We start from the raw sequence: 17,101 nt of genomic DNA on the forward strand, positions 1-17,101 counted from the left end.
TATCTCGCACACTCTTATTTCGTCGCCACTGAAAAGATTCCGCGCATTCTTTTCGCATTGTTTTATTTATTTGATTAATTATTTTAGCTTCTCAGAGATATCTTACTTAAATTGGATTAGCTGAAAAGTATTTGAAATTATGCTAAAATTAGAATCAATTATATTAATTTAAAAAAAAATTATTTATTTATTTAAAAAATTTTTTCACATAATTAGTGTAAATACATCAAGTAAATATTAATATAAGACTTTATAAAGTGAAATTTTAATTAATTAATGATTATCTTGAGTTTTTTTTTAATATATGTTTACTAAAGTTAAAATTAGAATATTTTAGAGTGATAAATTTATTAAAATAGTAATGCTTTATATTTTAAATTGAACCAGTAATATAATTTAATTGTATTTTATGATAAATTATCAAAATAAAACAATGTAAAGATAATATGAGTTCTCTATGAAGATTTCAACTATTGGACACTTGAAATTTTATAATATAAATTAAGTGTTTTAGAAAGTTATAAAGTGGGGGAGAGTGAGACGTGGGGAAAATGACAACTAGTTCATCTTAGGATGTGGTGAATTATGTTTGTTGTGGACTAGAATATTCACAGCAATAAAGTAAGATAATTTTGTATTCTCACGTTGCACAGATATCAGTGCACAACTAGAAAAAAATGCTAGGATTTTTATATGAAAACCCCTAAATAGGGGAAAAAACTGTATGGACACGTCCAATCGAAATGATTCCACTAGTATTTTAATAGATTACAAAGATCATCCCTAAAATTGAGGACGATCATATTACATTTATCAAACATATGGGATAATGCACTTCCCATATGAATCTAGCCTTTAGAAGTTTATCTACTTTATATTCGATTGATTGCTGGCAATTTGGTACAAAAGCTTCATTTCTTTTGGATAATCGGCTTACATGTAAGGTTTACTTTGAGAGAGTGCACAATTAGCTTAGGATTGATTCCAGACATATCGGTTAGACTACATGCAAAAATATTCGGGTTTCTATATGGGAAGTCTATGTTTTTTTTTTAATATTCATCTAAGAGCAAAGACCTAATCTACATAGTTCTTGAAGGGTATTTGTATGATATAGAGACACAAGTAAGGTCTTTTGCGATGAAGTCCTCTTAGGGATATCTTTATTCCGGAGATCGAAATCCTCAATACTTAGGGTGACTAACAAGCACGGTTGAGCTTGCCTAAGATAATATGATTGCGCCAATTATTGATCTCCACGCACCATATCGATCACAGTTGGGGTAAAAAACTTCAATTTGAGATATTGAATGGAGGCAATAACCTCAAAAGTCGAGTGAAGGGATCTTTCAAAGATAGCATTATAAGTTGACTCTGATTTTATCACAATATATTGGATTGTGTGAGTGGCTTGAAGAGAAAACTCTCTGAATACGACTGGGAGATATTGTTTGTGTGACTGGGAGTCGATTATCAAACTCATATAGTGTTCCTGCAACGAGCTGAAGTTTCTCTTTAGACTTTAGTGAGACCCATGTTGAGAAAAGTAAAGTAATTAAGACATCCATTGAGCTCCTATTGTCAACTAAAATTCTCTTGGCGTAGTAACACAACTCACCAATCCCTGTATTAATAACAAGTGGATCTTTTTGAGGAGTCTTGACCCCCTCCAAGTCGGAGTAAGCAAAACTAATATAGTGATCAATAATTTGGTGTTTTCTCCCTGTTTATTACAAGTAGGACTTGGTTAGATAATGATGGGCTCATGATAATAATTTCAATTTCACCAATCCTTTGACGATTATTCTGTTGTTATCTTTATGCAGGTTGCTCCCCAACAGAAGGAGTGTACTTATGACCGAGTGGATTTTAAATGAACTGTCTAAAGTAGTATTGTTGAAACAGTCTCTCAATTCCATCCTTGAGCTATTTGCATGCTTCAGTTGTGTATCCACGACTATGATGGAAATGGCAGTAATGCACCTGATTTTCTGTGTTTTGTTTTAAAGTATTTGACCGCTTAATATTTTCTTCTTCTTGGATGGCCATTAGTACATTTGTTTGAGATGTATTAAGTAGTGTATACTCTTCTCTTGTCAAGGCTCGTGTCATGGTAGTGGAAGTCGAGGAGGCAGGTTATTTTTCTCTTACTTCCTTCGCTATAAAGATGAGTTTTCCATCATAGGCACATTTGCGCTTTATAGTAGTTTGCTCAAATTTCTTCCTAAGAGCATTGATGACTTCATCTGCTAATATTTGTTCCTCCACATAATGAATCAAGTCAGCATATTAATAAATTGTGTATCGCATAAGTGTCAAGCAAAAGGGACCATGACAAAGCCCTATGAGGAAAACTTTTTTCAATAACTTGTGATCTATCCATAAAATTTGTCGAGCTTTGATGAAGAATATTTGAAAATACTTCTTAAGTGACTCTCCTTAATTTTGGCGAATCCAAGAGAGATGAGATTTTTTTTTTTAACAATTCTTCGATTTATAATAAATTGGTCGATAAATAGCTTGGCCAACTTGACATATTTTGGGATAGTTCTGGTTGGAAGCTAATAGAATCATATGCGAGCTTGTCCTTTGAGAGTTACAGGAAATGCTTGGCAGAGAAGTGCATTAGAGGCTTGTTGGATATGCATAATGATTCTATAGTGATATATATGTTTGTAAGGATCAAAATATATGTCATATGCATCTATGCTTAAAAGCTTGAAGCATTTAGGAACGGGGTTTTTAAAGTTGTCTTCAATTAGAGGAGATCATTCTTGAAAATCTCAAGGATGAAGGGATTGTCTTCCACCTATTAAAGGGAACTTTTTCCTGACTAATCGCTACTGTTCCTCTCATAGAGCATTGTGTAGGATTTCATCAATGCAAGGTTAGACCAATCCCTCGATAGTGGACAGAGGAATGCGGATTGGTCGTCCTACATGAGAGGGATGTGTCGAACTGACTATGTCAACAAGATCATTGTCTTGATGTGATGGGGGGATGAATCTTGATTGAGAAGAGGATATATTGTTTGAAGATATTCATGTTGGACCTCTATATTTAGTGGTAGATCCTGAGGGAGATGAATCCCCCCTTGTTGTGCTAGTGTTGGTTGTCAAGCCCCTCATAGAAGTTGAAGGGTCTCATTTTGAGATTCTTCCATTTTTTAGATGCGGTCTTTTAGGGAGGGTCTTGAAGTCCCTTCTCCAAAAGGATTTTTACCCACTAAGATAAAAAGAGGCAGATGCTTGGTGTCCTTAATTTATAAATTAATCCCTAAATTGGCGTGAGTTGGAGCGGGAGGCTCCCATATTACGATTGCTACGTATATTGAACATTGAAAATGATTCAGTTATACTTTTAATAGTGAGATTATTTTTCTGCAAATGACGTCAAACTATTGCAAGCTAGAATATTTGCTGAAGTAAAATAAGAGAAATTTTTGTCATGTCATTGCACTAATATCCATCACACAATTAGAGAAAAACACCAGGATTTTTACATGGATAATACTGAAAAAGGGAAAAAAACTACGGGGCCACGCCTAATCGAAATGATTTCACTAGTGTTTGAGTAGATTACAAAGATCATTCCTAAACTTAAGGACGGTTAGATTACAATAGTATAGGAAGTGGGTTGAACTTTGTGTGAATGATGATGGTCGGGCAGAAGTCCCACGGTTATAGAGCGGAAGTCTGACGGCTGTCGGGCAGAAGTTCGACGATGTCGGTGGCTGGATAGTGATCAAGGAGGAGAAGTTTGGTGCAATAGATCTCCCAAATTTCTCTTCATCTCTTATCTTCTTTCTCTTTTTCTTTCATGCCCCTCTCTCAATGAAGAATTATGAGTCTATTTATAATTTTCTATGAGTGACGTGTCTAGTAAATAGAGAGAATATCAAGGGCATGTTAATAGTGTTTTTGATGGACGGCCGATATTGATTCACTTGATCATAGACCATTTATTAAGCATTTGAGTATTTTAATGATGTTAGAATTCAGCAATTTTGAGCTCATTGGATTTGTCTCGCCGAGCCGCTTGATTCTAGTATAAGCATGTCACACTTTAATATTATTTGGTCATCTAATTTATGCTTTGAACCTTCTAAATGCACTTTGGGTCCTTGATTTGGATCTATTTGGGCTCGAATTGGATCGAAGTTGGTGTTATTGGATTTGTCTCCTTGAGATGTTCGATTCGACTATAAGTTTGATGAAATCAGAGTTCAGATCGCTCCAATTTAATTTCAGAAGTTTTCAATTCAAATTTTTCTCGAGATTCATGTTTTATCAAGATAATCTTTTGATGATATGTCCACGCTATCCTTCAGTCTAATGTAATCACAAATAAAATAATAGTATATCTTGATATATTTGATGTGGACATGAAAGATTAGATGGTTGGCTATGCCTATGACTATAACAGAAAATATTGTGCCACATTATAGTTGTAAAAGGGGTTGAATAGTAATCTGAATTTTTGGAGGAGGTTTTATAATCATATGAGGTCTAAAGCAGGCAAGGAAAGGGTGCCATAATTAGTCTTCATGGATGAGTACGCTATTATGCAGTATTTCTTAACACATCAAGATTTTAATGTATTGCCTATGAGAGAACAATATCCTATTTAAATTTATGATCAGCATGATTGCGCCCTTAGATTGAATCTAATACTTCATTTGGGATGGTTTTTTTATGGCTTCTTAAAGTATAATTTTAGTACAAAATTTTTTAAATTTTTTTTACTAAAACTCTATTTTAAAAAGCAATAAAAAAGTCGTCCCAAACGAAGCCTAAGTACATGCCAAGGTGCAAGTCACTATAATAAATTGATAGTTCTTTTGATATATCATAGTAATCATTTGAGATATTGGAAAAGAAGATTGACGTCGTGAGGGGGGGAATTAGGGATTCACTATGAAGGAGATGCCTATTTATATGATTATAAGATGTCACACTTTATAATCTAAATTGAAAAAAAAATTGCATCTTTTTATTATTTTCTATCAATGAATAGAGCTACAAATTGCATTGAGAAAATAAAAATATCAAAAAACATAATTACACATTTTTTCACCAAATATTTGCAACATACCCCAAAATAATATATACATAATCATAATGATCAACCATAATAATTCATCTCTAAAATAATACATCATGACTACAAAAAGAAAGAGAAAAACAGATAGATGCAAAAAGAAACTTAAGCATGCATCCCAGAATAACATCAATCTACACGATACTTAACCTTGCCAAAAACATATAAAAATTATATAATGAGCGCATAACCCAACAAGTAACCAATATCTACAACTGATGTCAATGCATTAAACAGAAATAATAAACATATAACTATAGGAATATATAGTAGTCAATATGAACAATATCATATAATTTATATGTAGTCTTATCATATACATGTATCAGTTATATTTTCATCATATATCATATGATCATATCAGTACTCAATCAATCAACTGCATATCAATAATATCAATCAATCAATCACATTATCAGTCGATCAATCACCGTATATCATATCTTATGTTCCAACAATCATATCAGCCATTAGTTTTATCAATCATCAATCATCAGCCACATATATCATCAGTCTTATCTATTTATATGTCATCAATCTTATTTCTCATTTATATCATAAATCTTATCTATAATTTTTATATCTATCATATCATATATGCAATTATGTATGATATCATGTAAACATATTATTACTGAATTCAATAATGTTGGACATCCAGCTTTTAAAGTAATATTTTCATCCTTCCATCTATCATATTAATCCATCATCATCAATCAATTATTTCTATTAATTATTTATTTAAACATGTGACATCAATAAAATAATGAAAAGTCATCACTCTCTATCTATCGGCATAACCGATCAATCGGTTATAGGCTAACACCTAGGATTACATCACAAACTTTTTATTTAAAAAAAAAAAAACTCGTCAACCCACCCTCTAGTATAAAGTATTATCATTTTAATAATCAACTAGTATTTATTATAGTGTTCATAATCAACATTCCTTACTTACATATAAATGTATCATATATCAATCTTACCATTTTTCTATGCAATTCAACATTCAACTTCACGTATGAAATGCAACGATCTATAAAATACAGAGAAATCTATACACTATTTATTAATTTCAAAAAATCATAACTATCAATTTGCATAAACGGGTCCAAATATTCATATATGGTTACTTGGTGCAAATATATTTAGCGTAAAAGATACTCTTTGAGATTATGCTCTTATGCTTGATTGGCCATTGTTAGCAGGCTGAAAACCGTTGAGGCACTATTCATTCACAATATTTCTGTTGATATGAATTACTCCCTCTGTTTGGAGCATGTGGAAAGCACAAAACATCTATTTTCTCTGTTGATATTAAACCCATACCAACCTTTCATGCTTCCCATGGATGGCCATTCTGACAATGTTTATGCAATTTTGGAGTGATTTCTGAGTCCAACTTTGTGCATTATTCACTTGACAAGTAACAAAATCTATCAGCACTTTTATTATGATAGATTCCAAGTACATTTGGGACAAATTTTTCATAGTTTTATTCAACAAATCATTGCAATATGTTTATTTAAACTTCTGCAATGAGAAGTTTTTTACAAATAAAATTTTGTTGGAGTGAGGTAGCTCTAAAGAAAGCTATCATATTCATAATAACTTTAAAAAAATCTGTTTTTCTCGTAATAAGACTTTGTTTGGGACGTCTTTCTTACTGCTTCTTAAAAAAGCTTTTTAATTTTTGTACTAAAAAACTGCTTTAAGTAGTAAGAAAGCCGTTCCAAACGAAGCCAAAACTATCTCCAAGATGCTAATTTCTCTAGCTTACAGTGTTTGTCTCGCCAGCCCACAATCGCACGCGTGATACAGCTTGTGCAGCCTGCAATTTGTGCATTTAGGCATTTGAGAAAGACAGAATAGAGTAAATGAGAGTAAAAAGAAGAAGAATTCAAATAATGAATAGATAAAAGTTGATACCTCCTTCTTCCAGTTTGTCCTCCAAACAATGAACAGCAGAATTGAAGTCTGCAATGCTGTGCCACAAAGCATGCCGACCCAAATGCCCTGTGAGAATTAGTCATCAGACATGTTTGTTCAATGAAGGTTTAAAATGAAAGAAAATGAAATACTTTCTCCTAAATTTAGAGAGGATAAAATTTTTACATGTGAGAATCAAGAGGAAGGATTTGTTATTAGGATACAAGAAGTGATAATAATGATGATTAATAAGAATAAATCCTTTCATTTGGAAGACCATTAAAAAAATCTTAATTGTAAAGATTACTTATATTTCATTTAAGAATCTTAAACCATTGAAAATAGTTCGTAGAAAAATCTATTACTGGTGATTGGTGAATTATTTTAAAGCTTCCTCTCCGCTTTCTTTTTGGAATTCAAGCAAATCTTATGACTCTTCATTTTGATTGTAATATGAATTTGGCCAACTGTTTTCCTCAGCTCTAACACTTGTTCTATCTCTTGGAATCATGTTCTTCCTATGTCTGTTAAGCAATCTGTTGGTAATCTGGATCTCTCTCTTTTCTTAGATGGTTATATAATACCCCTGCTTGTGGATTAAAAATCGTAAATCACTGCACTACTTCACTGTTTGTTTCTCATGTACCTTATAATTAAGGTAAGCAGATAAGAAAATCTAGACCATTAGATGGTGATTGAGAGAACATCCAGATTCGGATGAATTATGAACTTAGTTTAGAAAAATTACTGATTTTTTTTTTTTGGAACAGGATATCTACCGGCTGCCACCCCCGAAAGGGCGCTTGGTGGCATGACTAAATCTTGGCTAACCTATAAGAGGCACCCACCCCAGAAACCTCTTGGCCCACGCTTGATTAGGCCCCACTTAAGAGCAGCTGCTGCTCGAGGGGAATCGAACATAGGTTGGGGGGTTCCCAACCATACTCGCCCACCAACCAAGCTAAGCATTGGCACTATTTGTTTCTCATATACCTCATAATTAAGGTAAGGGGATAAGAAAATCTAGACCATTGGATGGTGATCGAGAGGACATCCAGATTCAGATGAATTATGAGCTTAGTTTGGATAAATGTGTATTTTGAATAAATTTAAATTTAATTAATTAATGAAGTTAAAGAGGGATAAGATTCCTCTTGATTTGTGGAGTTAGTTTGATGGGATAAGATATTTCATGAATAATGAAGTTTTTAGGAAAAGATAAAAATAAATTGATTGCCTATAAATAGAAATTAATTACATTCCCCTCAAATCTTTACTCATTTCTTCTCTTATTCTTCCATAGTTGTTTGCCCCTGACAATAACTCCACAACTACTAGTTTTCCCTTTGCTACTGCCCAGATCTTGCTACCAGCTGCTCTGCTATGAACATTCCAGCTACACCTAATACCATCTGCTCTACTACTTGTTCTAAAAAGAAATATACAAAAAAAAAAAAACAACAAAGTCTCCATAAATTGACTTGTTGTCTATTAGATGAATGCTCAAAAATAGAGAGAAATTGTGATATCCAAAACAAGAAAGAGGCAAAATTACAGATAGGAAGACATTAACCTTCGATAGGTGGCACAATGTTCTTAGACTCATCGGAACAATTGTATGGTCGCACTTGCCATCACTGGTGGTGAAAGCTATATTTTCATCTTTATGGTGCATCTTGAATGGTGTATCGAAAGATACATTGAAAAAGCTCAATGTCAAATAGTTGGTTGAGAAGTTTGTAATTAATAATGGGCAGGAGTCTCTTGGGCATGTCTGGCTCTTCTTTTTGAATTTCACGTACATCTGCTACTTTTAGGTGAACATTGCCATCATGGCATTTAAGATCCAAATATCCAGTTAGAGTATTCAATCTCTTAGCTTAATACTACTGCGTGGAACTTAGCAACTTTGGCTTAGATCTACTTTCTCATCTCCATTGCTATCTGTGTTTATGGACATGCTTTCAAAGTGGATGGTGACTTGTCATCAAAATGTCCACCATTTGCATCTTTGAAGGATTCCAAGCTTGTACATCCTAGTTATTTTTAAATAAATTGGCTAGCTCGATTTCATAGTACCTTAAGATAGCAAGTTGATCTTAAAGATCCTTATTTGATAGTCATCACATGTTGAGATCTCAATCACTTCTTCTGAACATTGGAGACCTTCTTTATAGTATGAGCTTTGTTGCGTCCAGGAATATTCGCGGCGGTAGAAAAATATCATATTTAACGTCTTAGCGTTGTACGAAAATCCGGCACGCAATCAGATAAGGGAGAGGGTCTAGCATTCACATGAGACACCAATGTTTTTACGTGGAAAACCCCTGAAAAGGGGAAAAAAACCACGGGGCCTAGCCCAGTTTGAATTAATCCACTAGTATTGTAGTTGATTACAAATGAAGTCCTTCCTTGGTGGAAGGTCTTAGCTTGATGTACATCTTATGGAGTACATTACATGATGTTAATACAAAGAGTCATTGTTGACATGTTCGTTTGGTCGGAAGGACCGTAGTCGGAGGGCGACGGAGATCGGAAGACTTGTAGTCGGTGGGCGATGTATGTCAGGAGGACCGTAGTCGGCGGGCGACAAAGGTCGGAAAGACTGTAGTCGGCGGGCGACGTGAGTCAGGAGAACCGTAGTCGGCGGGCGACGGAGGTCGGAAGAACTGAGACGTGAGTCAGGAGAACCGTAGTCGGCGGGCGACGGAGGTCGCTGAAAAGTTCCACTAGTGTTTTTGTAAATTACAAGAAACTGATTCATCCAACAAATCGAGACGATCAGATTAAAACTTGAAGCAAATTTACAAAGTTTTCCAGAATCCCGTCGTTTCCTGAAAATCCGGCAGAGTTCCGACGTATTCAGGCGGCAGGAAGAGCTACGGGTCGAGGAGGAGAGGATTTTCCTTTTCCCCTTTCTCTTCTTCTTCCCTTCTTCTTCTCTCTCTTCACTTGAGTCCCCTTTGTGTAGAATGAGGGCTCTATTTATAGCATTTCTGGAGTGGCATAGCTCGTAAATAGATGTGAGATCATGGGCGAATAGGGGGTGGTCGAATGGACGGTCGATATTGAACCATTCGATTGTGCACCATTCGATGAACATTTGGAGGCCTTAATGATGTAGGAATTCGACGATCTTAGGCTTGTTGGATTCGTCTCGCTGAGCCGTTCAATTCGAGTATAAGCTCATTAAAATCGGAGACCGTTTGGTAACTCAAATTGTGGTTTGAACCTTCCAACAGCGCTTCGGGTCCTAGATTTGGACCCATTTGGGCTCGGATTGGGTTGAATTTGGTGTCATTGGGTTCGTATTTCTGAGACGCTCAGTTTGACTGTAAGTTTGCTGAAATTGGAGTTTAGATGATCCCGGATTTAATTTTTGAAGTTTCCGGCTAGCTTTTTACCTCGAGATTCGTGCCCGATCAAGATAATTTTTGCATGACGTATCAAGCTTGTTCCGAAGATATTTGTGTTAGAACTTATGAGTATGTGGAGGCAATAATTTAACAATTACATTTAGTTATTATTTGATTATTGTAGTTCTAAGGTTGGTCGAGAATTTGACTGATAGGTAACAGGCAAAGATGATCTTAAACTATCAATGAATGGGGAGCCAATGATGGATTTGTAGGCGAAGGAAGCTCCTATAATTGTAAAGTCAATTGAGTGTGCCTTCTATGACTAGTTGAAGCCCTAAAAATATATATATAACATCAACCTAAAAAATATTAGATAATGCAAAATATGCAAATTCAAACAGTAAAATGGGATTCAATTTTGAAATTCACAAACTATGAGATGAACCCTTTCAACCATTCCCAATATAGTTTTAGGACACATTTAGCTAATTGAAAATACAAAGTAAGTTTTAATTTACACCCTCAAGTTCATTATCGATTGGTTGTCGCAATCTAAATAAAGAAAAAATTAGTAGAACCTACAACTTATCTCTAACTTAGACTTTAATGATCAATAAGATATGCATCATCAGTATCCTCAAGCCCACTCTAGTTTATACCCAACAACCTCCATCATAATATATTGTATTGTTTAGTTTTTGTTTTCTTCATTTGTTTTGTCAAATGCATCATAAAAACAAAAAAAATGCTCTTCTTAATTGTCTGATAAATTATTGACCTTATTTTTATAATTTAAGAGGTTATTGAAAGTTTTGTACATAAGTAAAATGGTAATGGATATTTGAGACTAAAACTTACCCGAACTCCCCAATGCAAGACATATCCCAGTACAAACCCTAATGGAAGGCCAAAAATATAATAACATCCCAAGTTAATGTAAGCCACAAGACCTTGCCATCCACCTCCGATTGCCACTCCTGTCAAAATCAAAACAAATAGAGATAGAGAGATATATACAGAGAGAAAGTGAGAGCCAAAAAACAAATATCAATGATAGTAAAGGTTTACAAAACCGAAATTATGCTCAATATTGAGCAAACAACTAATAATCCTCACCTGAAATCACTGGCTGGATGCTATTGAGCACCATTGTAATCCCAAGAAGATAAGCAATTCTTGTGACAGCCTGCTGCATCTCTTTATCACTAGTGAATAAAACTGGAAAATAATCTCTTGCAGCAAGAATGACAAACATGAAAAAGAGCCCAATCACTAGAGACGTAGCCACCACAACCACAACGGCATGCTTGGTTGCCCTCGGCCGTCCTGATCCAAGTTCATTCGAGACCCGAACACTATCAAAATTAAATAGATCAAGCATCATAACAGTATCATTTGAGAAAACATTGAAAGGTTTGTTAGATTCATAGACATCTCAAAGAAATGTCATATTATTAAAAAATATCAATTGCTTGATAAGTTGAGATGCCTGGATATGATTGTTATATAGTGGACATGCAAACATTTTGTTCTTTATAATCCTAAAAATCATAACATCTATAAACACACAGTATGTGACATGTATCACTAGCGTCTCAATAATCATAACAACTAAATAAAGTTTATTCAATTCAAAGTGAAACACTACCTTATGGCTGCATTGATACCGATGAATATCATCCCTTCCCATCCATTTATGTTCATGCTGCAGTCCATTCAATACATAAAAGAAGATACAATTAGGCATAAAATATGGAAAAAAACAATTTTTTTTTTTTTTTGACAGGAGCATCACACATTTTTACGCTAAAAGTGCAACTAAATGATCAAAACAAAAATTCATTTATTATAAATTTTAGCCAACACAATTTCATCTTCAATCAAATAAAGAGTTTAGGAGTTATTTTGTGGTATGTCTTAAACTTATGAATTGGACTTGCACTGTTCACACAAAAAATTTAATTTTCACCTATAATCTAGGCCGGCAGGGCAAAAGGATGAAGAAAAGTTTGGACACAGAGAAGCTCGGAGAGATTATTACGTACATAGAAATCATTCAGTTTTGTAATCGAGAAAAGTAAAAGTGAAGTTACTATTTCAGTCACAAAACTGTAAGATTCTCCATATCTGGACTCCGCTGTACCATATCTACATCTACTACTTTAACCCGAGGAGTAGGAAAGCCACAAATTAGGAGAAATTATTAGGTGTGATTTGTGCATATGTATCTTTATGACTGTAAAACGGGAGTCCACAATTGTGCACTCAAGCGTCAAATGAGTACTCAGCTTTGTGTTGCTGAATACGTGAACATACATCTACATCTATGTACTCCATTTTAAAGATGTGCAACAACTTCTAGCAAAACTTAATTTTGTCAAGAACTAATAATTTCCAAGAACGTACCAGATGGAAATGGAGCCAACGGCAATCTCAGCGTTCTTGAGATGCCCGGTGAGCACAACGAGAACCATCATGTACCAAATCTCTAGACAAAGCATAACCGCGGAGGCCAGCGAGAGCTTGACGAAAGCCCATAAGTCCCTAAAAGCCGCCCAGGAGAAGCCAGTCCATCCATCCCTACACCATCCAAATACATAGACGAGTTGGGAAACAGTGACCGTCCACTGAGAAATGTTGAAGGCGGCGGCGGCACCGAGAATACCCCATCTGAAAACGTAGATGAAGAGGGAGAGGAGAGCGATGTGCAGGAGGACGGCCGCGAAACCGATGCAGGCGAGGACTCCGACCTTGCTCTGAGCTTGGAGGAACTTCTGGGTGGGAAAGTTGATGGCCAGGGCGAAGACTTGGGGGATGATGGCGATGCTGAAGCGGCCGGCGGCGACGGCGATGTCGTCTTGTTGGCCGATTAGCTTGAGGATGGGGGTGGCGAAAATGTAGATTGGGCAGAGGAGAACGGCCGACGCTAGGAGGATGATCCATGACCGCTGCATATACACGCCTAGTTTCTCCACCTGACCGGCGCCGAAAGCTTGCCCGCATAGTGTCTCCAGAGCGCTTCCCATCCCCAGCTATTAAAAAACACAAAATAAAAAACATTTAAATAATATAAATTTATAAAAGGAAATACATTCATACCATTAAATTTTAATATTTATTTATAAAAGGATTTATATGAAATTTAGGGGCTTATTAGCTTAAAATAAAAGAGGTGTAAAATGTTTTAAATATAATTTTTTTGAAAATAGTACTATTTAATTCGTTTGAAATAAAAAATATGCAGATTAAAATTTCTGCGTATTTGAAAATCATCATTGTTTGTGCAAAGTTGTAAGAAAGATATTTTCATAATTTTGAAATATTGATAAGTATTATGGCATAATGTCCAAGCTGTTAAATGGGGTCGAAAAGATAACATTGAATAATTAGGAAGAGTTGACAAATGTAGAGCTAAGATCATCTTAGTTGGTGCTAAGAATCAAATCTTGCAAGAAGATGTCCTTGGCTAGGCCATTGTATCCCATGAAAATGGATGTAATTTTAAGTCTTTTAACTTTGAAATCTAATATTTTTTATTAGAAATATGACTAAGGTTTTAAAAATCGGATCAGACCGGTCCGTTCAACCGTGAATCAGCCGGCTCAGTCTATTGATGTAACCACGTTTGCTTAAAATCGAAAGAAGGCCAGTGGAACTACGATCAAACCAACCGATTGGTGAACCAACCTCGATTTTTCAAAACTATGATCTCGTTACAAAAGCCCTTTCTTCCCCAATTTGAAGTTTTTCCTATCATATCTCCTCTTTGATCTCACAATCCAAGCCCGAACAGTCAAGGGATTTTTTCTTCTAATTAAACCTTAAACCTAGAGCAATATTTTCGTTGTAGGTCAACATTCATAGAGCTGAATCTACGAAAAGCAAACAAGTATGTCCTATTTTACCCCCTTTTAGATTTAGTCTCACGAATGCTTCTTCAATCGACACTCCAAATTAATTTGTTTTGTTCTGAATGTTGTATCATTCGAATGTTGAATCTAAACCATCAATCGAATCCCGGCGGGGACATTCAAGGAATGGTTGATAATTTTATGCATGATGAGAATGTTGATGGAATGTCAGCTAATAGGTGTGGAAATTCTTTGGATTAAGCCATGCATGATGCCCAACAAGCAGCTCAATACATCCAAGATGTTTGTGCAAATATCTCCGTAAATTTTTTTCAAAATTGTTTAATTAGATTGTCATATTATTATGGGTTTAAATTCTTAAAATTATGAGGTTTAGGTTAGGTTGTCATATTCTTATGTTAATTTGATTCATTTTTAATAATATTATTACTTATTATGTCACCCAATTCGATCCCCATCAAACCAATCGAACAGTGAACCTCTCCTTCTTCTTGTTCGATGCCCGATCCCATTTTCACAACCTTGAATATAACTCTCTCCATTTGAAATTAATGAAAGAATTTTATTTTTGAATTTTGAATCTTTGTTGTGAATGTTTTTACACATGTATTAAATTTTCTTAGATGACTTTCTTTAGAGTTGTCAAAATTAATTAGAGAGATTTGATGCATCATCATGACAAATGTCAAGGAAAAGGTCAGAAATTAAAACATTGCATCAATATTAGAGCTCATCATCATACACAACTCTCAAAATAAGTGCATTGTCATCCCCTATTCACTCAAAAGTCATTAAAGTATAATTAGGAAGCTTAAAATTAGATCATTTGATACTAGGGTTGGCCACACCAAGCAAGGAATAAGAGATTTTTAAAATTTTCATGCACTCAAATTCTCTCAACCACCTTCTTTTTTAGATTGGCTTAAGGCTTTGTTTGGGACATCTTTCTTTCTGATTTTTAAAATGATTTTTTAATAAATTTTTTACTAAAAAGCCGCTTTAAGAAGCAATAAGAAAGTCATCCCAAACGAAGCCTAAATCCTCCCCCTTCTCGAAGCTTCTAATTTTCATTATTTGGCTCGTTTTTTAGACTTTACATAGGACATGTCATTAATCAATATACGAATAATTCGTTGACTAATAATGATTTCACATAAGCTTTAAATTCGTCATAGGCTTCATGAACATTGAACAAAATTATTTTTTGTTTATGCAAATGCTATATAAAAAAAATTATGGTTGTATTACTCTTGGTCTGCTCGTTGGAAGTATTGACTGTCATCTAAGAGGTCTTAGATTTGAATCTTATGTGTGAGTTTGACTTAATTGATCTAAATATCGCAAAAAAAATTGTTATATAAGAAACCAAAATTGCAAATTAAGTACTTTTTTTTATTTAGTTTTTACATTTTTATTTAAAATAAAGATATATATATATATTTTTATAATAACGAATCTTTCGAGTTTTGAACTTTGACTAAATCCAAAAGTCAGAGTGAGTGAGCGAGCGACGTGGCTTAAACTAAACTGCATGGTGATCTATCTTAAAATATTAAATTATTTAGCATTAATCTGCAAAATATATATTACAACGTAACCCTCAGAACGGATTTGCAATACCTGTTTAACAAAAAATATTATCGGAATATTATTGTATAAATGTTTATTTTTTAATTAATGAGAAATCGTACGTACGAGATAAGCTTCAACTCATCACTAAACGGATCGATAAATTAATTTAATTTTTAATAAATTTTTGGAAAATGGACTTACGAGAAAGCCAAAGGAGAAATTGGAGATGACGGAGAGGCCAATAGCCACCGCGGAAAGCTGGAGGTTGCCGAGATGGCCGGCGAAGATCTGAGAGGCGGAGTTGATACCGTAGAGGCAAAGGATACTGAAACCTATAGGGACGGTGATCGCCCACAGCTTCCTTGACTCCCGCGAGAAGGCTTCCCAGGCGTCGCCGAAGGACGTTACTACCGGCGCGTCGTCAAATTCCGACAAGTCGCCGGAGCCGTTCGACGGGGGCTGCATGCCGCCATGTTTGTTGGCGAGAAGCGGCTTCTCTATGGATGGTTTGCTCGCCATTTCTCACGTCTCTGGCGAAGAATCGAATGGCGGAGAGGGGGAGTTTGGTTTCAGGCCGGAAGATATTGGGGAGGGGAGTGAGCTAGCGCATCACGAGATTATGAAAGCTCATAAGAAATGGGAGCTGGGTGTAGCTGAGGTGGGTCCCAACTAATGCAAGCAATGAGTTCCGTGACAATTTCTTAAAGCAGTTTTACAATTCAAAATAAAAATGGTTGCGGGCTAAAATATCCGCCGCAATAGAGTCGAAATTTTATGTCTCAGTTTTATAGGGATATTCAGCACAAAAAAGAGAACAAAAGATTGAAGTCCGACGATGGAGATTGGATGGAAGTTCAGCAATATTCAGTGATTAGGCGGAAGTACGATGATAATCGGTGGCCAGGCAGAAGTCTGATGTCAGTTAATGGCCTGCAGAAGTTTGACGTTTGTCGATGGCTGGACGAAAGTCCAACGATAGTTAATGGTAGGATGTAAGTATGGAGGTGGTCAAGGAGAAGTTTGGTGGCAAGAGAACTCTAGTTTCTCTCTCTTCCTTGCTTGGGGTCAACTTCCATGAGGAATGAAGGGTTTATTTATAGTTTTATGACATTGGCATGACCATTAAATAGGAGAAAGGTCAAGGGTAAGTTATGTGTGGTTAGAATTGATGGTCGATATTAATTCCCTTGATCATGAATCGTCTATTAGGCATTGAAATGCCTTTGTGATGTCAAAATATGATGATCTTGGGCTTATTGGATTCGTCTC

At 35.2% G+C, this 17,101-nt stretch overlaps 1 protein-coding gene across 1 annotated transcript; it reads right to left on the reverse strand.

The window, feature by feature from the left end:
• Positions 1–6,527: 6,527 nt before the first annotated feature.
• On the reverse strand, positions 6,528–16,447 carry LOC110092121 (protein DETOXIFICATION 35). Its single transcript, XM_020816510.2, has 7 exons — positions 16,034–16,447; positions 12,795–13,420; positions 12,037–12,093; positions 11,505–11,743; positions 11,247–11,365; positions 7,030–7,116; positions 6,528–6,931 (listed from the first exon to the last, which is right to left on the reverse strand). The coding sequence occupies exons 1-7, from the start codon at positions 16,349–16,351 to the stop codon at positions 6,872–6,874; spliced, it is 1,506 nt and encodes a 501-aa protein (XP_020672169.1). The 5' UTR covers positions 16,352–16,447; the 3' UTR covers positions 6,528–6,871.
• Positions 16,448–17,101: the final 654 nt, after the last annotated feature.

The sequence above is a fragment of the Dendrobium catenatum genome, unplaced genomic scaffold, assembly GCF_001605985.2.
Source record: "Dendrobium catenatum unplaced genomic scaffold, ASM160598v2 fragScaff_scaffold_665, whole genome shotgun sequence".
NCBI classification, from domain to species: Eukaryota; Viridiplantae; Streptophyta; class Magnoliopsida; order Asparagales; family Orchidaceae; genus Dendrobium; species Dendrobium catenatum.

Bases quoted from the DNA above. Each gene is read 5' to 3' on its own strand.
- LOC110092121 (XM_020816510.2), bottom strand. From the start codon at position 16,351: ATGGCGAGCAAACCATCCATAGAGAAGCCGCTTCTCGCCAACAAACAT. The intron at 11,744-12,036 runs GTAGTGTTTCAC...TAATTTTGATAG, and splicing joins GGTATCAATGCAGCCATAAG to TGTTCGGGTCTCGAATGAAC. The intron at 7,117-11,246 runs GTAAGTTTTAGT...TAATTCTCACAG, and splicing joins TCTTGCATTGGGGAGTTCGG to GGCATTTGGGTCGGCATGCT.